Source organism: Hippocampus guttulatus, chromosome 13, assembly GCF_054856545.1.
Source record: "Hippocampus guttulatus isolate MCC_2025c chromosome 13, RoL_Hgut_1.0, whole genome shotgun sequence".
NCBI lineage: Eukaryota > Metazoa > Chordata > Actinopteri > Syngnathiformes > Syngnathidae > Hippocampus > Hippocampus guttulatus.
Window position 1 is genome coordinate 15,824,673 of NC_141273.1, and position 19,086 is coordinate 15,843,758.

The 19,086-nt window shown below is 47.6% G+C and overlaps 3 protein-coding genes across 8 annotated transcripts; 2 read left to right on the forward strand and 1 right to left on the reverse strand.

Annotated features, from left to right (window-relative positions):
* The first annotated feature begins 199 nt into the window (after nucleotides 1-199).
* LOC147196603 (RNA polymerase II elongation factor ELL-like) lies at nucleotides 200-8,429 on the forward strand. Of its 3 annotated transcripts, none has more exons than XM_086127974.1 (12): nucleotides 200-521; nucleotides 2,294-2,338; nucleotides 2,438-2,559; nucleotides 2,897-3,060; nucleotides 3,276-3,574; nucleotides 4,429-4,553; nucleotides 4,861-5,197; nucleotides 5,530-5,617; nucleotides 6,365-6,431; nucleotides 7,325-7,496; nucleotides 7,580-7,624; nucleotides 7,732-8,429. In XM_086127974.1, the coding sequence occupies exons 1-12, from the start codon at nucleotides 402-404 to the stop codon at nucleotides 7,855-7,857; spliced, it is 1,710 nt and encodes a 569-aa protein (XP_085984100.1). In that variant the 5' UTR covers nucleotides 200-401; the 3' UTR covers nucleotides 7,858-8,429. The 3 variants fall into 3 exon arrangements, with proteins under 3 accessions (XP_085984100.1, XP_085984101.1, XP_085984102.1); XM_086127975.1 differs by having other exon boundaries at nucleotides 6,368-6,431; XM_086127976.1 differs by lacking the exons at nucleotides 200-521; nucleotides 2,294-2,338 and having other exon boundaries at nucleotides 2,897-3,103.
* A 724-nt stretch (nucleotides 8,430-9,153) lies between these two features.
* d2hgdh (D-2-hydroxyglutarate dehydrogenase) lies at nucleotides 9,154-13,357 on the forward strand. Of its 3 annotated transcripts, XM_086126954.1 has the most exons (11): nucleotides 9,154-9,298; nucleotides 9,428-9,799; nucleotides 9,936-9,993; nucleotides 10,064-10,203; nucleotides 10,301-10,494; nucleotides 10,722-10,890; nucleotides 10,967-11,110; nucleotides 11,309-11,451; nucleotides 11,934-12,099; nucleotides 12,329-12,376; nucleotides 12,868-13,013. In XM_086126954.1, the coding sequence occupies exons 2-10, from the start codon at nucleotides 9,472-9,474 to the stop codon at nucleotides 12,361-12,363; spliced, it is 1,377 nt and encodes a 458-aa protein (XP_085983080.1). In that variant the 5' UTR covers nucleotides 9,154-9,298; nucleotides 9,428-9,471; the 3' UTR covers nucleotides 12,364-12,376; nucleotides 12,868-13,013. The 3 variants fall into 3 exon arrangements, with proteins under 3 accessions (XP_085983080.1, XP_085983078.1, XP_085983079.1); XM_086126952.1 differs by lacking the exon at nucleotides 12,329-12,376 and having other exon boundaries at nucleotides 12,868-13,357; XM_086126953.1 differs by lacking the exon at nucleotides 12,329-12,376 and having other exon boundaries at nucleotides 9,166-9,389; nucleotides 9,470-9,799; nucleotides 12,868-13,357.
* Nucleotides 13,358-13,632: 275 nt separating this feature from the next.
* acvr1l (activin A receptor, type 1 like) lies at nucleotides 13,633-18,757 on the reverse strand. Of its 2 annotated transcripts, XM_086126951.1 has the most exons (10): nucleotides 18,618-18,757; nucleotides 17,364-17,462; nucleotides 16,074-16,325; nucleotides 15,790-15,992; nucleotides 15,616-15,715; nucleotides 15,384-15,530; nucleotides 14,757-15,032; nucleotides 14,460-14,657; nucleotides 14,257-14,387; nucleotides 13,633-14,000 (listed from the first exon to the last, which is right to left on the reverse strand). In XM_086126951.1, the coding sequence occupies exons 2-10, from the start codon at nucleotides 17,449-17,451 to the stop codon at nucleotides 13,869-13,871; spliced, it is 1,527 nt and encodes a 508-aa protein (XP_085983077.1). In that variant the 5' UTR covers nucleotides 17,452-17,462; nucleotides 18,618-18,757; the 3' UTR covers nucleotides 13,633-13,868. The 2 variants fall into 2 exon arrangements, with proteins under 2 accessions (XP_085983077.1, XP_085983076.1); XM_086126950.1 differs by having other exon boundaries at nucleotides 15,790-16,325.
* Between the last annotated feature and the right edge of the window lie 329 nt (nucleotides 18,758-19,086).

The following is a 19,086-nucleotide window of genomic DNA, read 5'->3' on the forward strand; positions in this document are numbered from 1 at the left end:
TCAAGTGTTAAAGTTGCGTGAATGAACGCCCCCCCCCATCACATTTTGTCAAGTTTACAGCTGACAAAGCTAGAGGGTGTTTTGAAGAAATTCCCCCTATGCGTAAGCAAGGACCCAAACAGGAAGTGGAGAGACGTCACTAATTCGTCACCGTTTATTTACGCCTGTTGGCCAATCAAGCCCGACCAGGCGTGTTGACGTCATACGGCGTACTCCAGATCCAGAAGAGGGCGCGAGAAAAAGGGGGGGGACAGGCAGCCTTTTTCATTTTTTATTCTTTTTTTTCCGCTTATCGCCCCTTTCCTTCTTCTCAAATCTCGGCCAATGTGCGTTTGTTTAACCCCCGAGCTCGGGAAGCAGCAGCCGGCCAGCCAGGTAGGCGGGCGGCCCTGCGTGCGGTTATGCTAGAGGAGAACCGCGGCTACGGGCTGTCCGGCGGCTCGTTGGCGAACGTCTCCGTGTTTCACCTCAAACTAACTGACAGCGCGGCTACAGCCATTAGCAAGCTTCACCACGACAAGGTAAGCTAACTTAATTAGCCGCCTTTAGCCTCCATCCTGCTACCTCTAAAAAAGTCACTCAAGTTGAAATAGAATTCCGTGTTACATAAGAGAATGCGGAAAGAATAGAGAGACTGGCGGTTGGGGGGCAGTGGTGGAAGTAACAAGATACAAATACTGCATTATTGGCCCCAAGATTTCTTTTTTGGGGGGGGGGCATTTATATTATAATTGGGTGCCGATATCCCTTCTTTTTACATCCACTCACTGCGTTTGTACGCCAGTGTACTTCAGTGGTTCTCCCAACTAGTTACAGAATACCACCGAAGTTAGAGGTGTGCATCTCCACAAACGAGAATTCAATACGATTCCAGCATGTAACGATTTTAAATGGTAACGATTTGATTCGATGAGATTACAATTCGATTAAAAATCGTACGGCTGTAGCTTTTGTCATGTTTGAATAGAACGAACGCAACGCTCTGCTAACGGTCATACTGTCACAGTTAATTCAACTCAAAGAAAAGAACAAATCATCGGCCATTCCTCTTTGCACAATCTCTTTAAATGCTCCAGCGACTCTCCACTCTCCTCTTTAGCTTCTTCCACAATTTTTCTTTGGGGTTGAGGTCTGGGGACTGAGATAGCCAGGGGAGGAGCCTGATTCTGTCTCTGCAACGAAAGTTGACTTAGTCTTCAGTCTTTTAACACATCTTAACCACGGGTGCGCCATTGAATAAGGAGGGCACTGTATATTGAATTGTTATTAGTGTTTTTTAAAGAATATTTGGCGTTTGTAAAATAAGGAAGCTACTGTAATAGGTTTTTTGTTTTGTTTTGTTTTTTGTCAGTTCACAATGTTCTATTTTTTTAACCCCTCCGTATGAGTATTATCTAAGCTAATATAAGAGAGGAACCATTTTTGTGGAATTTCTCTCTCTGTGGCACGATAAAATATATCACATACAACTGCGAGAAAAAGAACATTTGTACTTTCTACTTAAGTGCCTTTCAGGGTCTATACAGTACTTCAAAAAATAATAATCATCAAGTACAGGAGCTGAATTGGACACATCTTTTTTTTTTAACTGCAAAGGGCGAATTCTTAAGCCACCTCTGATTTTGGGTCATTAAACACTCACATGAAGTCCAAAAATGACTAAAGAAAGGGACAACATTGGTCGATTGCAAACCAACATGGCAGGGTACAGGAAGTCAACACGCTTCCTCTGTTGAAGCACTTCTCCTCGTCTAATGCTTCCTCTGTGCCATAACATGGAAAGAACAGTTAATCTCCTGCCAGTGTTTTCCGCAGTCATGTCACCACGGTGACTGGGACGAGTGGAGTGAAAACACAGTTTGGCACACTCATCAATGTTTAGTTTCCATCCGTGGGGTTTTTGGTAAACAAACCTTCCAGTGCCCTTCGACCAAGGCAGCCTTTGGAGAAAACAGGCGAAATGGTGTTGATTGATCATTTTTAGCCACTTTCTGTTTGAATATGTGTCGCGTCATCAGTGAAAAAGGTGTGACTCATGGTTTGACATTAATGGTGGCCTAGTGGCCAATCCGTGACTGTGTCGAGCCACCTGATGTTCATTGAAGCTGGCCCAACCAGGCTGGTACAAATTTCATAAATAAAAATGATGAAGTCAACATGTTATGCACCCCCCCCCCACACACACACTTATTGATTTATTGCGCGCGTCAGGTTAAAGCCTTCCTTAAGGAATGGCTTGACCAAGCTATCAAGACCAAAAAATGCCAAATCTTAAATATTCACTCTCCTTCAGGCTTCATCTGCACCTCCCACCATCTGTTTCAATGGGAACCAAGGGGTAAGTCAATCCTCCCAACGTAATCCCATTTAAAACATAAAAAGAGATTTTAAACACTTTCTGATTCTAATCCTTTGTATGTTTGTGCCCCCGATGTAGAAAATCACAATTCCCTGCTCCGAGAACGGCGGTGATGCCAGGGTCTTCATGTTCGGGGTCACCAACGTTGCCCGCGACAATCCACACGGCAGCTTCGACTGCATCCAGCAAGTCGGCTCCGGGTGGGATTAAACACGGCGCGATAACCATCCGGCCATAGTCTCTCGTGCTTGTCATCATCCTCAAGGAGCTCATCGGGGGCGAGAAGTGTCATCTCCAGTGATTAAACCGAATGGAGAATGCATTATGTGATGGGCTGCATTACGAACCCATTCAGAAATTACATATTGTTTACATACTGTTACAGTCTGCAATTTATCCTGCGATACGAATTTTGGGCCAAGTCCCTCGGTTCGTCCTTGACCGCTCACCAGTCAATTGCACGGCACGCACAGACAAACGCGTATTCGGTCTGTTAGCCATAAATGCTAACAAAGCGCACGGCGGCATGCGTTGCAGGTCGGCGCAGGAGCTGTCGTGTCTGGGCGTGATCCAGAAGAAGATGACGGTGAAGGCCACGGACGACTCTTATGACAAAGCCCTGCAGAGCATGGCGCAGGCCGAGGAGGAGAACCGCAGCCGGGGGGCCATCGTCATCAAGCAGGGAGGTCGCTTCAAGCAAGGTGGGACGCCGTGTCGGACCTCTCGTTGTAGGATGTCGCTGGGGTACATTTCTGAATGGGGAATTTTGAAAATGTAAAAAAAAATGTACCATCGTATCTTACCGCAAAAGCGATACTTTCACTGCTTTGGTCTGAGAATAAGGATGCCTTGTGTTTTTTTTTTGTTTTTGTTTTTTTGTCCACTGACAAGATGTCTGCTGCCGCTTCGCCCGCAGGAAAGAAGGTGACAGTGCGCGCCCCGGCCCCGGCCTTGGCGAGCTTGACCAAACCCCGCCAGACGGCCAAGTCGCTTCTCCCAAGCGGCGGCATCAAAGCGGGTGCCATCACGTCCAAGGGCAGGAAAGGTGCGGGCGCGTTCAACGGGAGGTGCGGCGTGCAGCAGCGGCCCATCAGAGAGAGAGTGACGCACCTGCTGGCCCTCAGGCCATACAAGAAGCCGCAGCTCCTGTTGAGACTGCAAAAGGATGGACTGACGCCGCCTGATAAAAACATGCTGGACTCTGTGCTCAATGACGTCAGTACCTTCATTTTTCTATGATCCTCTTTAAGGTGGTGGGTGAGCTTTTGAGATGGTCGGCGGCCACTTGCAAAGTCAAAATGAGCTTGCAAGAACTATATGTTTATTGACAAATTTTAGGAGAATAATGGACCAGATTAATGCCCAATTAATTGACCTCAATTCAAGGCGAAGCAGCTTAATTCATAAAGCGCAATTCATACACAAGGTTAACTCAATGTGTGTGCTTTAATTAAAAATGCATTTGAAAGCATTTAAAAAAGAAGAAATGAAGACACTAAAAAAAACAAAGTACAGAAATAAAAGATTGTAAACTGAATGAAAAATGTTTTTTTAAATTAATATTTTAAATGACTTCACTCATTGGTCTTTGAACTCCAAATGTTTACCTTAAGTGAACTGTTGTCACTTGGAGACGTGTTAGATATCGCCACGCGTGATCTGTACAGCTGTGATAGTCAACATTGGGACTCTGAAGAATTTGACCCAAAGGTAGTATCTTGAGGCTGAACAAAAGAGGTCAAAGAACTGACCTTTGAGGGATCCCACATCATGATTCAATGAGATTCAAACACCCAACTTATTTCCTGAACCATTTTAGGACTGTTCCATTTCGTCCTACCCAAGTTTCCAACCTGTTCAACACCATGTGATGATCTGATCAATCTTGATTGCAGACGCAGAGGGTCCCTATCGATAAAAATACAAACACATAAGGTCAAAAATATCATAAAAGATAGAAAATAGTCAATTTCATGAATCTCAACGGACCGCCCCAAATTTCCTCCACACTTTAGCCAGCTCTGTTGTAAACCGCTTATGTTTTTTTGGGGTGCTTTGTGTGCATACAGGTGTGCCAACTTAATAGCCGAGACAAGACCTTGGTGCTGAAGGACGGCCTGTACAAGGAGCTGCAGAAAGACTGGCCCGGTTACACGTCAGGAGACCAGCAGCTGCTCAAACGGATCCTTGTTAGGTACTCTACAAAAGTCTGTGTCTTTGTTTTTCAAATGGAGCCCAGTGTGTAGATGGTCAGACTCTCGGTTCTGAGGTTCTGGATTTGAATTTCAGGCTTGACTGGGTGGCGGTTGGGTCCGCACGCTCGCGTGGTTTCCTCCCAAATTTAAAAGTATGCCCGTTTCTTTGAAGACTCCTGGTAAATACATTCTCTGTCGAGTTTAAGTCTGGATACTGACCTGGCAAATCGGAATCCTTTCTTTTCGATGAGCAAAAGCGCGACGGGAAACGGACGGATGGCTAACCGCTTCACTGTTCCTGTGCAGGAGACTGTTCCAGCCTCAACAGAACCTCCTCACCGTCCCCGAGACCCAGGTGAGCCCGCTGCGGGACACACCCAACTCGTCGCCGGCACACCGTCCCAAACCCACCCCGGTCGAGGAGTACACCGACCCTCTGGCCAGCAAGAAAACCCGGATATCCCACTTGACCCGCAAAGCCGCCGCCGCCGCTGTCCATTCTGAGCACTTGCTGGAACCCCGCAAGCTTTTGGACTCCTTGACGGCGGCCTGCGGACAGGAAGCGGCTGGAGTAACGGCTGGCCCGCTGCCTGTCGTCGACAGAAACACCGTTAAAAGGAAGAAAAGCAAACACAGAGAGCAGGTGAGCATGAGCACGCGTCGCAATCATTGACGGTGTTTCTGAACCGGTGGGTCGCGGATCCGTTTTTTTTTTTTTAGGTAGATCGCGGACGGCTAGTAAAATGCAAAAAGAATTGCACGTATTAGTATTCTTATTTTTTCCAGAGGCGTACTGAAGCGTACGAACTTCAAACATGCTTCGCCAATATTGTATGTTCTGCCACTCTGTAAACAAATACAGTGCAGCTCAGCCTTTGGATCAAGGACGTCATAGCTGTTTTTGTTTTGTTTTTTTTGTACATTTTGCCACACAACTTGCGTTTTCCCCTTCTTGTTCTAATGTTGTCCCTTCAGAGGGAGGAGGAGAACGGAGGAAGCAAAGAAAGGAAAACAGAGACCAGTTCAACCAATCTGATGACTCAAGTTGCGATGGACCGTGCAGGTAGGTGAGCCTGTTTGCGTGCAGTTTTCACAGTACACAAATTCCTAGTCGGGTTGCTCGATTCATTGCTTTTCTATTCCTTAATTGCAGTTTATTTGTCTGGACACTTTTTTAAAAATAGTTTTTACGGCTTCCGTACCTTGCCTCAACTGACTGCTTACACGAACACCGTTATTGCTAGTTTACAAAAGCACAGTCTGTGTTGCCAATTGAGCAATTTTCCAGACCCCTCGAATTACCTTTTTTTTTTTTAAAACTACCGAGACTTTAAATACCGGAAGAAAATGATAAAATTAGCGGGCTAATTTTACATTGTTTTGCTTACGCAGCGTATCACATTGAATATTTCCAATGACATTTATACACAAAGATGCCAAGTGTTCCAGTTTGGCAGTATTTTGGCATCTGATCATTGATTACTGTAATACAGATTCATTGATTGCTTGAGTTTGTTTGAAAATACATGGGATGAGGACCATGACAAAATAATCGCAATATTGAGAGAGAGAGAAAAAAAAACGTTATTTTTCAGCCATAATCCGGAGAAATAAAATCACAAGTGGGAGGCGTGGGCACGAAGAGCACAAACTTTTCCAATCACATCATTGTCTGTCAGTGAAGGGGGCAAATCAATTAAAAATTCTAAAAATGTTTTTGGTGGGTCTGTGGGGGCTTTAAGACAATATCGGCCAGCGCTAATTTCTTGTATTTCATGTAGTTTCATAAGCCATGGTACTTTGTTGACAGAAGCCGCCTATGTGACATTTGACTCGGATGGCCTTCAAGCAGCCGAGCAGAACACGGACTATTTGGCGTGAGTAGACGATCACCTCCACGAGACACTGCAACTTTACTCGGTTGCTCAAGTTCACAATGTTCCCTGATCTAGTTTGGAGTTGATATCCTTTCAGCTTGTTTGTGGAATCCATCCATCCATTTTCCGACCCGCTTTATCCTCACAAGGGTCGCAGGGCGTGCTGGAGCCTATCCCGGCCGTCCTCGGGCAATAGGCGGGGGACACCCTGAACCGGTTGCCAGCCAATCGCAGGGCACACAGAGACGAACAACCAACCGCGCTCACACTCACACCTAGGGAGAATTTTAGAGTGTTCAATCAGCCTGCCGTGCATGTTTTTGGCATGTGGGAGGAAACCGGAGTACCCGGAGAAAATCCGCAAGGGCACGGGGAGAACATGCAAACTCCACACAGGGAAGCCGGAGCGCGATCAAACCCATGACCTCTGCACTGTGGGGTCGATGCGCTCACCACTCGACCACCGGTCCTGCCTTGTTTGTGGCATTATGTTTGACTATCATCAGCGCTCGTCACTCGAATGAAATATCCTTTCATTTAAATGGTCTAACAAAAACCAAAATTGTTTGTTTGCCCAAAGCTCCAGTTGTAAATTGTCATTTAAGAACTGCACCTCGATCCAAACACACACACAAATTAATAAATAAATCAAAGGAATGCTCAATGAATTTTATTTTTTTTTCCTGCCTGGGGTACCCGTTTATTTGGTATTCAGCGTCGGGAAGACAAGACAAGTCACGCCACCTGCGGCAACCATTGTTTATGCGATGCGTCTTGGTAACGTGCTTCCAGCGTGGTGGGGAGTGACAACTTCCAAAATGAAATTCTTCCCAAATACAGTGACGCACGATATCAGTGCCTTGGTTTTCTGATTGTTGCGCTCGCATGTGCAGGACTTACACGGAGATCAGCAGCCCCGCTGAGCGGCAGCGCTACAAGGAGGAGTTCAACAAACAGTACAGCGAGTACCGAGACCTGCACGCCCACATCGACGGAGTCACCCGCCAGTTCATGGAGCTGGAAACGCAGCTCAAGCAGCTCCACCAGGACTCGCACAAGTACAAGGTGAGACAGGGGAGCTGCATGTTCCCTGATCTCCTTGCATGACGTCGTGTGAGACTTCACCGTGACTTTCATCTTTCCGACAGACGATTCACAATCAGATTGTCCAGAATTATCGGCAAATAAAAAAGGTTGGCCCTTCTAAAAGTCAAATTGCTCCGCATGATTTTCCTACCCACCCGTGTGCATTTCTGCGTGACATCCCAGTCTTTCCCCCGTCCGCCTCTCTTTCCACCAGTCCAACCCCAGCTACAGCCAGGACCGCCTGCGCTGTCAGTACCTCCATAACAAGCTGGCTCACATCAAGAAGCTCATATCCCAGTTCGACCAGCAGCAACTGGAGCGACGTTCTGCCCCCAAGTGAGGAGGAAAAACCTTTCCAGTGAACATCACGTTTAACAAGGCACAGGAAGCACGAGTCTCGCTGCATAAATGGTCTCTCGCCGACTGAGACGGGGGAAGCGCACTGACCGGATGGGGTGTGCTGGTCGCTACTGCCAAGGACCTACGGAGCAGCAATCACAAGCAGTGAAGCATATGGAGTGACGGCGCTATGACAGAGGGGGGAAAGGAAAGTATTTTTTATTGTTGATGTACACACTGAGAAGACACTGTTCTCCTTCTGATTTTTATCTTATTTTTGGGGGAGGGCTTGTGAAAGAAAAGCCTGCCGGTGTCCCTCTTATTTGTTTGTACATTTGGTGTTGTTATTCAAAGATGTATTCAGGGATTGTTATTCAATGACTTGCCGGAAGCAAAAAGGATTCTATGGTTGAAAAAACAACAACTTTGTTGCATCCTACCTGTCTTACAGAACGCATGCCAATGAGTCTTCTTTGTGTATGTCATTTTTGTTCACCTCTATTGCCTCGGTTATAATGAAACGGTGAAAAGAAAGCATAAAATCAGATGTGAATAAATTACCGTTTGAATGTACTTACACTTCAAACTGAGTCGCGTTTGTTCATGTTGCATGATTTGTTTTTAGTAGGAGTAGCTGGCGTATGTGGCCGTGTAACCACATCTCATGATATCCTTGTACAGTGATTCTCAAAGTGATTCACTTGACCATAAGTAGAGGCAAAGGGTAAGAACATCAAAAGAACAAGGATGCCACTTCTGAATTTTTTTCCCCCTTTAATACACACACACACAAATGTTTTGTATTCAAAGCACATGTTTTGGCATTTATATATTAAAACAAAAAAAAAACGACCGAAGATACACACCATACAAGTCAAGTTGGTTAACCAGTTTGCTATGGCATGCTGGCGCATCTAGACCTATCATTAGTGGGAAAGTCTCTGAATTACATTTCCAAGCTACATGTTGCAGTTATTGACACGGAGTGTTTACACTAGTGCACTTTTGTATCTATAGTTATGATTACGTACTATAATTGTATCAGTCGTGGATATATCCCGGTTCAAGATGGCGGGCAATTATTTACTTTTTTCTCCCCTATTCCCATTGGCCGTAAGTGACCACGTAGCCACGCCTCTCTAAGATCAACTCAAACGGTGATTGGTCCGTCGTCTTACTAACGGAACAGTCGCTCGATTAATTTTTTTCCACTACGGTACTATTGGCCTTACGTTACCAAGTAGACACGCCCTTTTATCTCAAAACGTTAACTGATTGGTTTGTCTTGCCAGTCACGTGTCATGTAACCCCTGACCCAAACATTTGGTCCTCGCTCTCGATGAGCGAAGTCTCACTTAACCTCCTTTATTGTTGCGATTTACAGTCGAATAATGATCGCCGCTCGGTAATAGTTGAGCGCGTGGTGTCAATCGGCTAATTTGGTAAGCTTTTGCCGTAAATTTCGATTTTGTTGCCCGCTGGCTACTTTTGAAACAACGAGACAAGCTAGGTAGACTGCTAGCTTGTGATGAGGTAGTAAAATAGAGAACAAAACATTTTTTTATTGACAGGTCGCCCACCATATTGTCATTGATGCATCTTGTCTTCGCAAGTCATGGCTGGCATACTTCAGGGGTCATTCCGACTGAGGACAGCCCTCAAAGGGCCCTTGAGCATCCTCGGCTCGTCTTCAGCCTCAGGTGGGCTTTTACAACCTCCACAACCCGCCGGCCTACGTCGTGGTACTGCCCGTAGAAGGACGCTCCACGACAGGGACGATGTGAGCAAGACCACCTCGCCGGGAGCATCCCCAGAAAGGCTGCCGTTTTCCAAAGTCACGCTGGAGGATCTGGACTTCTTCCGGAGAATTCTACCCGGCAGAACCATTACTGACCCCGACCTGTTGGAGTCTTGTAATGTGGACTGGCTCAAATCTGTCAGAGGTCAGTTACGGTGTACAGTATATATATATTTTTTTTCCTCGTGGGAAACAAGCTCATGAAAATTGATGAATTACTAAACCCTATTATCAGTGACAAGTCAAAAATGTTTCTCGTGATGTCTGTGCATTTCCTGCAGGTTCCAGTGAGGTGTTGCTGAGACCTCAGACAACACAGGAAGTCTCTCAAATTCTCAGGTTTGAAACAAATGGAATCCAGTTGTTACCAGACATTAAATTATAACCTAAAGTTCTCTGTATTTGACAGTTACTGTAACAGCCGTAATCTAGCGGTGAACACACAAGGGGGCAACACCGGCCTTGTCGGTGGCAGCGTTCCCGTCTATGACGAGATCATCCTCTCTACCGCCCTCATGAACAAAATCCTGAGCTTTGACAGCGTTTCTGGTTCGTGTCCACACAGTCAAGATGTCAGTGTACTTTCCCGTAACCGCTGTATCTGTTATTATGACCGCTGAGTGGATTTTCTTCACTCACTCTGCAGGGGTCGTGACTTGCCAGGCGGGTTGTGTCCTGGAGCACTTGTCCGTCTACTTGGAGCAGCGGGATCACGTCATGCCCCTGGACCTGGGCGCCAAGGGCAGCTGCCACATCGGGGGCAACGTGGCCACCAACGCGGGGGGTCTGCGGCTGCTGCGCTACGGCTCCCTGCACGGCACCGTTCTGGGCGTGGAAACGGTGAGTTTGTGACAAGTACGCGCACCTCTCTTTGGGCAGTTTTGCCCATCCGCCATCCCCAAAGTATTTCACATCCTCAATTTGAAGCGCTGTCAATGCTTTTCAGTGCATTCGGAAATATTCACGGTTCTTCACATTTCATTTACACATGTATTTTTTTTTTAAATTTGTAATTCATTGACCAAAATTGCCTGTAAAAACGTTCATGTTGCCGTAATGTGATCTAGGTGCTGGCCGACGGTCAGGTGCTGGACTGCTTGTCCACCCTGAGGAAAGACAACACGGGCTACGACCTCAAGCAGCTCTTCATCGGCTCCGAAGGCACCTTGGGCGTCATCACCGCCGTGTCGGTCCTATGTCCTCGCAAGTCCAAATCTGTTCATGTGATGTTTCTGGGTAGGCACACTTAATAACTCAGAGCCCCCCCCCATCCCCCCCAAAAGGTTTTTTAAGCTCTAATTTGTTTTTGTAGGTTGTGAAACGTTTGATCAGCTTCTGAAAACCTTTCAGCTGTGCAGAGGCATGCTGGGAGAAATCTTGTCGGCCTTCGAGTTCCTGGACAGCGAATGTATGCGGCTGCTCAACACGCACCTCAAGCTGGACAACCCCATCTCTGGTACACATGGGATGCTTTTCTCAAGATCTTGAGAAAATTCGCTTTTTGTGAAAACAAAGACCACCCGAAAAACGGTGACTCTGATGTCATTTGCGTCCTGATTAGGATCCAAACCAAAAATGCATTTTTGGGCCATCTGTCGCCTACCAGGCAAGCGTTAAATGTTGATCCGTGCTCTGGCTTGAACTCTCTCCCTAGATTGTCCGTTCTACATGGTAATAGAAACGTCGGGCTCGGACCCGCGGCATGACGAGGAGAAGCTCCACAACTTCTTGGAGGAGGCCATGACATCGGCGCTGGTGAGCGACGGGACACTGGCGACGGAGGAATCCAAAGCCAAGGTGACTTACGAGTGCCCCCAGTTTTTTTTTCTCCAAGTTTTTTGACTTCCAGGCCACTTGGTCCATTTTTTTGCTTTGTGGTGTCGAGAGCAAAAATTTGACATACAAGTGAGCTTCAAGCCGTCCGCCGTTAGATGGCGCCAGATTACTTGACAACAGGCTGCCATCAATTCCAGTTGAGTGCGTTTGTTTGTATTTTCCCGATTTGTGTGTGTGTGGAGAAATATTGACTGTTTGAAAAAATATTTTTTGGGGGGGTGTGGAGGAGGGTTGAATGTCATTATCTTTGTCTCATGCCGGGCCTGACCGATATGGACTTTTTAAAAATTTAATGCGTATGTAGATTAAAAATATATATATACAGTATATATATGAATTTCAGGTAAAACAAAGCGGTGGCATTTTCCTTCATTTTAATGAGGAGAGTTGATTATGTAATTTAATTTTTTTTTTTTTAATATATAATTTGTTTTCCGATGAAGGCGCTGTGGTCGATGCGCGAACGCGTCACCGAAGCGCTGACGCACGACGGCTTCAACTACAAGTACGACGTGTCGCTCCCCGTGGAGACCATCTACCAGCTGGTGACTGACATGAGGGCCCATCTCGGGGACCAGGCCAAGAGCGTGGTGGGATACGGACACATGGGTAAGAGGCGGCAAAGACTTTCAGAGAATAAATGCAGCGAAAGCTGGATTTTCAAAGTAAAATGGCAAGAAACGAGGCGACATGATTGCGTGCTCCAGTGTTTGCTGTTTTGGTCAGCAAAAAGGATCGGCGAAGAAATGTCTTGAACAAATGAAATGAGAGAGTTAAGAGTTGCTCCCTTATTTATCTTTCTGATTGGATTTTCTGAAAGGGGGCATTTGTTTTTCAGAAGTGCTGTCAAGGAAATTCACCAACATATCATGAACGGATGCAAAAGGTTAACCAGCTTTCTCTTCCTGTTTATTTTGCCGATTAGGAAATTCGGGTGTCTATTTGAGGGAGGCGTTTATTTTTTCATGAGTAGATTAGGGAAGAGGACAGCATTTTTTTTTTTTAATTTAAGGAAGGGCTTTTTGTGCAAGTATATTTTTAACTCATTCAGTACCAGCCAATTCCAGACCAAGCCTGAAAAGACGTTTAAAAACGTCTTTGGGAGTGAATGAGTTCATTGGAGAGAAGGCCACTATTTGAGCCAATCAGCTTGTTTAGTACATACAGTAAGACTCTTTCCTCAGCATTTATTGAAGGGAGGAGTTTATTTTCCAAAAGTGGATGTCTTTTCGAGGTAAGCCACTCTCTCGCCGCATCAAGTAAATATCAACTCCAATTTGGCGCGAGGAACATATTTTATGACTCGGCATCTATTTAAGGGAAGGTGTTGATGCAAATACACCCCGTAGCCGCCTCTTCTCTTCCATTGTGGCGCAGGAGATGGCAACCTCCACCTGAACATCACCTCGCACACCAAAGACGCCAAGTTGCTGGCCGCCATCGAGCCGTTCGTGTATGAGTGGACGTCAGCCCGGCGGGGCAGCGTGAGCGCCGAACACGGCCTGGGCCTGAAGAAGAGGAACTACATCTACTACAGCAAGTCCAGCCGGGCGGTGGCCGTCATGGCGGGCATCAAGGCCATGCTGGACCCTCGGGGCATCCTCAACCCGTATAAGACTTTACCCGACAGATTGCTGTGAAAGTTGCGCCGCACTTCTTGAAGTGGACTCGTGTGAACAGGAATTCATTCCTCCACTGCAATACAAGATGAGGATTCATTCCTAGTTTGCAGGTGGCTACTTTTCGACTCCTGAGGCCTCATTTATAACCGTGTGTTGAACAGGTTTGTTCATACGGCTGAAATTTTGTAGGTGCGCAAGTACAACAACAAAAAAAAAAAGTGTCAATAAATGCCATCTGCTCTCAACGGCCGCGCACGTCTCGCCTCATTTGCATTGAAAAAGGCCTCCTGTTGACAAAAATTAATCTAGAAGTTTAAACAGTGGTACCTCAGTTTACGAAATTAATTGGTTCTGGAAGAAATTTCTGAAGTAGGAAATTTCGTAAATTTGCCCATAAATCCCAATTGATCAATCCCAAACTTTGCGTGGAATTTTTCCCCACACACGCTTGATCAACAAAGTCCCCGATAAGATGAATTACACCACAACATTTCAAATCTATTTGGCTGGGCTTCTCTCGCAACTTTTACAATTTGAGTTATTTTTTAATGGTAGCATTTATCGTCTTGCTAACAGCTTGTCGATCGCCTTTAGCCACACCGAAGCCACGGATCGGAAAAGACGACATGAGTTGAAGAAGTCCACGGTCCTCCGCGTGGGGTCAGTCCCACAAGTCCTCAGAAGGCCACCGCGGGATTTAAAAAGGAAGACGCGGGTTTGAGCTTCCCACCCCTAACCCCCCCCCCCCCCTCGCTCTCACGAGTCCTTCACTTTGTCCAGGCAACTGTGAATCTTGTCCAAGGTCTTCTTGATGCGCAGCGCCGTCAGCCTGGCCGACGGGTTCTGGTACCAGCATTCCTTCATCAGCTTCACCAAAGCCGACAGCGTCTAATCCAAGAAGAAGAAAAGTTCAAGTCCAGCATCGGACGTGAGATGAAATGCTACCCAAACGCTCATTCACGGGGAGGGGGGGCTCACTCAAATCCTGGAGGGGGCCATATATAGATTTTTTTTTTCCCATTAGCAACCCTTGGAGAGCCCAAGACATTTGGATCTCCTGCACGTGGGTCACCCAACTAAGCACAATTTTTTTCCCCCCCCGATACGGGAAATTCAGAAGACATTGCAGACGTCGTGCACATACCGGATCGGAGAACCAACGATTAGGAATGAAGGGCCTCTGCTGCTCCACGCACACCACCTTCCTCATGTCCTCGAAGCTCGGGTCGTTCGGCACCTGATCGTAGAACGGAGGTTTGTAGTCTTCGACAATACCTGCGGGGAAAGATCAACTCGAGGTTTATCCTGAAGGAGGGGAGTGGAAAAAAAAAAAAAAAGTTGCTTCACCGTTGCTGTACGAGCGTCTGGCGATCTCCCACAGCACCAGCCCGAAGGCCCAAATGTCCACCCGCTTGAAGGCGTCAAAGCACTCTGTACGTAAGCTCTCGTCCAGGACCTCGGGAGCCATGTAGCGCTTGGTCCCCACTTTGGGGTTGTTGCCCACATCCAGGAGGTTATCGGCCTGGGAATGTGTCACCGCCAGACCTAGAACGTGCACACACACAAAAAAAAACAACATTGAACACATCGGACCGTATGATCGGATTCTTTTTTCCGAATGGTTTCAGCGCGAGGAGGCCTCACCCAGGTCTGCGATGCAGCAACGTAGCTCCTTGGTCACCAGGATGTTTTTGCTCTTCAGGTCGCGGTGCGCGATGGCCGGCTTGCCCTCGGCGCCAAAGATCTCGGTGTGCAGGTGCACCAGGCCGCTGGCCGCCGCCGCCGCCATGGCCAGGCCCTCGCGCGTCTCCACGGCCGCCCGCTGCAGGTAGTCGTACAGGGAGCCGTTCTCGTGGTAGTGCGTGATCAGCCACAGCTGCGTGCTGGAGTTGCGCGACGTCATGTCGGACGCCGTGAAGCCTGCGAGGGTGCAAAGGTGCAAAACACGGCCCGGCGTGACGTTTGGGAGAAGCCACGTTGGAATCATGGTTGGAAGTAGTCAAGGCAATGTGGAAGGAGGGAGATCAATACGTCAATGATCTCTTCATTTGGGAATTGTAGTGTGTAGTCTAAATTGGGCAGTGGAAAGTATTGGCAGACAAGTCCTGCATGAGATGAGTAATTTGACGTTTGATTGGATTGAATCCTCAACCATTTCGGTTGTTTCGGCCAGACAAAAAAAACAAACAAACAATAATTTTGCTACTAAATAACTTGCAGTAAGTATCTCCTGTGCACTTCCATATTCATTCGGAATGACTTGATCCCTACCCAGGATGTTTTGGTGTCTCAGGAGCACAGTGTTGTAAATCTCGGTCTCGCGGAACCAGGACTTTTCGTCCCTGGAGGAGAAGATCTTGACGGCCACGTTCTCGCCCTGCCACTGGCCTCGCCACACCTCGCCGTACCGGCCCTTGCCTTGCCACGGGAGAAACCATTAACACAGACAAGTCACTTAAATGCCCCCCCCCCCCCCAAAAAAAAAAATGGCACTGACACTCACCTACACACTCCATCAGACTAATCTGCCTGGCAACAGTCCTCTGAACCAGGAAAGGAAGGCCCGACCCACTTCCTGATGTGCACGAGTGGTCCAGCAGGTCCTTGAAAGCCAAGACGGACTCGTTGAGTCAGCGCTACAGCTTACCGGTTAGTGGCCACCTTGTGTTGTTCTTACGGCTAAAGTGGTGTCCCCCACGTTGGAGGTGACGAGTCCGTCCACGGCGCCCTGCTCGGTATCGAACTCCCGCAGCCTGTGCAGGTTCCCGCGGTGGAGCCTCCTGCAGGCCAGCGCCGACGCCGCCGCCAGCGCCGCCAGCAGGCCCAGCGCCAGGAGAGCCAGCGTGCCCGCGCCGTAGCCCACCGGCTCGCCCCGCGGAGCTACGCCATCGGCGGGAGGTGAGGACACAAACGAAATTCCAAAACATTCAAAGTTGGACGGTGAGCATTTCGATGGCGTACCCGAAGGCAGCAAGGCGATGACGGCGCTCCTGGTGGTGTTGCCGTTGCACAGGTGGTGCGAGCAGCAGCGGATGGCCCGGTGGGAGGAGGGCGCCGTGGAACAGTGCAGCCGCGTCTTCTTGGGACCCTCCAGGCAGCCGCGCTCAAACACGACGCCGCCGGAGCCCACCCGCACCGACGAGAAGCAGCGGGTGCCGCGGCACTGCTCCTGCAGGCACTTGGGACTGTCGCACAGGCACAGCAGCTGACCCTCTGACAGAGGAGACGCAGACGTCACATACGGGGCTCGCCAGCTAAGTACTCTGCGGGGGTTGCTCGGCTTTTTATGGGCATTTTCTTTTTGCGACGCTGATTCCAAAAAAAAACTGTGAAAAAGCATTTGACCCCTGGCCCTGCGTAAGACGTTTCTGACTATAAATGACCGTTTTCGTCGTTTGGCTGGTTCGGCGAGTTATACTCGGGTACGACTTGTACAGAGCTCGATTGGCACCCAAGATCCTTGTTCCCTAATTGTGTTCAGTGCGGCGAACGAGCTCCAGCTAGATTCGAAACTTCCCTTTTCAACGACGGAATAGTTTTCATTCATCTTCCGAACCGCTTCATCCTCATTAGGGTCGCGGGGGGTGCTGGAGCCTATCCCAGCTGTCTTCGGGCATTAGGCGGGGGACACCCCGAGCTGGTTGCCAGCCAATCGCAGGGCACACAGAGACAAACAACCATGCACGCCCGCACTCACACCTAGGGACAATTTAGAGTGTTCAATCAGCCTGCCATGCGCGTTTTTGGAATGTGGGAGGAAACCGGAGCACCCGGAGAAAACCCACGCAGGCCCGGGGAGAACATGCAAACTCCACACAGGGAGGCCGGAGCTGGAGGAATAGTTTTTTTTTTCTTTTTAGTTTAAAATGGCTTACCTTAACTCGAATCCCATTGTGGCCAAAAGTAGAATCCTGCTTGGCTATTGCGCAATATAGTGCTGTAAACCATTTTAGCGGCGGAAGCCGCATGCTAAACTTGTAATACGTCACACATTTATTGATAGGACTACTTCATCTTTTTCAAATTCTTTTGGCAATTGTTTAATAGTTTTGGTGTATTACCGCCACCTTGAGGTAATTCCATTTCTATTTACATTAAGCCACCCAGTATGTGTGTAGTTAATTCATGGACTTATTTATATCGTGCCTACACAAGTTGACTGTCTTTCATATGAACTGATCGCCCTTTTTTTTCGCGTCATCCTAAACGATAAGACCCTCCAAAAAAATGTATTAAGTTGTTGCGCAATACCTGAGCTCTCAGCTGGTGTCTGCAAGGCCCGCAGGGAGAGCAGCAGCAACAGCGGCAGCGGGGGGACGTGGACGCTCCTAGCCGCCATGGTTCAGTGCACTGGAGCAGGCAGGAAAACAGGACAGTAAATACACGAGGCAGAAGCTTACAAAAGAGGATAATTGCGTTTACGCCCCCTGATGTTTGCCAACATCTCCTAATTGCATTTAATTGTGGCTGGAGGACAACGTACCAAGCTTGCAAGCGTTGCACTTTCTCAAACAGCCTCGAGCTACTTAACATGTTAGTTAAAGTCGCTAAATAGCAGTTTCCTTTGCAAACGGCACCCATGTTAGCAGTTAGTATTGAAGAGTAAGGTCATCTCTCCCCCAACAGCATCAATAGTTGAGGTTTTAGAATCAAAGGACATTTGAAAACAAACGGCGGAGAACACATTTAAACATGTAATACTCACAGGCATATATTATTTATCCTCTATGAAAAATGCCTAATAAAGCTTCTTACTGAGTCACTTAAGTAGTAGAAGTCCTGTTCTTTGTGTCTGCAGGACTGTATCTGCCTTCTGGTGATGAAATCAGTTACACCAAATGTAGCAGCACAATGACTTGGTTCGCAGCAGAAAATAGTTTTTAAAAATAATTAATTATTCTATTCAATCATCGAATTACTCCGTTTTTATACAGTAGGTGAAAGAGTATTATTTTTTTCCTCACCGAGGCGGTAGCTGGAAAGGATAAATGGTACTTTCCATTCATTTCATCGGGCAATGAAAGTTTTAGAAACGAGTGTTTTGAGTCACGAGCACGGTCAGGGAACAAACTGAACTCGCATCTGAAGGCACAACGATACCAGTAAGCAAGATGACACCTTTTACGTGACTCTTACCGGCGGTTTAAACGAGGGCTGAACATTCAGTTAAATTCATATCAGCATCGCAATTTAGAAAAAATGCTTCTTTTTTTTTTCGAATGACAAAAGCTGCTTTTTTTTCCCTCCAAAATAGTCCAGCCCTAGTTAAAACGCAGATGTTCAATAGCAGGAAAACTGTGTTGTTTTCTGTGGCCAGAGAGGCACGCAAACGAGGCGCTTTATGAACCCAACATCGCCGCCTCCAAGGCGCCACTCATGGCAGAAAAGATGCCCGACGCCGCTCCAGTTTAGCCTAGCCAGTAGCCGAGCTAAGGTGGCCGCAGGACGGAGCAAAGCCCGCGCGGGACGATGACACGAACAAGGCGGTGTAATGATTTTACCCACCTAGCACACAACGGACGACGGATTCTACATCATCATGTCACACCTCGTTGCCCTTATATTGGGTTGAAATTGTTCGACTTCTTTTTTGTGCCTCCTCTCGGGCCACAGCCCAGCCCACTAGTGATGTGTCGGTCGCGAACGAGCCGGGACAAAGAGCCGGCTCTTTGAAGTGAACGATGAGAGCCGGCACCCTCCCTCGAGAGCCGGCTCTGTCATTTTCCTTCTTTCTCTCTCTCTCTCTCTCTAGACTAAGGAATTGGCTTTCCCGGTTCCAACTCGTCCAGAGGATCATAAACACAACGACAAAGACCAAAAGGGTGAGACAGCACCTGATAAAGGTACCCAGAGAGTTGTATTTTTTCGGTGGAACTGTACTTGTAAAGTTGAGAGCCACTTCAGTCGAAGGTTTGTCATTCCTATTGGTCACCAGTAGACGGCGCCCTTAAGACCTTGATGAAACTTGCGTCTC

Bases quoted from the DNA above. Each gene is read 5' to 3' on its own strand.
- LOC147196603 (XM_086127974.1), top strand. From the start codon at position 402: ATGCTAGAGGAGAACCGCGGCTACGGGCTGTCCGGCGGCTCGTTGGCG. The intron at 2,560-2,896 runs GTGGGATTAAAC...CATGCGTTGCAG, and splicing joins ATCCAGCAAGTCGGCTCCGG to GTCGGCGCAGGAGCTGTCGT. The intron at 3,061-3,275 runs GTGGGACGCCGT...CTTCGCCCGCAG, and splicing joins GGGAGGTCGCTTCAAGCAAG to GAAAGAAGGTGACAGTGCGC.
- d2hgdh (XM_086126952.1), top strand. From the start codon at position 9,472: ATGGCTGGCATACTTCAGGGGTCATTCCGACTGAGGACAGCCCTCAAA. The intron at 10,891-10,966 runs GTAGGCACACTT...TTGTTTTTGTAG, and splicing joins TGTTCATGTGATGTTTCTGG to GTTGTGAAACGTTTGATCAG. The intron at 11,111-11,308 runs GTACACATGGGA...CTCTCTCCCTAG, and splicing joins GCTGGACAACCCCATCTCTG to ATTGTCCGTTCTACATGGTA.
- acvr1l (XM_086126950.1), bottom strand. From the start codon at position 17,451: ATGGCGGCTAGGAGCGTCCACGTCCCCCCGCTGCCGCTGTTGCTGCTG. The intron at 14,388-14,459 runs GTGAAGCAACTT...CTTTCCCCGCAG, and splicing joins CAGACGCTCGTACAGCAACG to GTATTGTCGAAGACTACAAA. The intron at 14,001-14,256 runs GTATGTGCACGA...TTCTTGGATTAG, and splicing joins ATCGTTGGTTCTCCGATCCG to ACGCTGTCGGCTTTGGTGAA.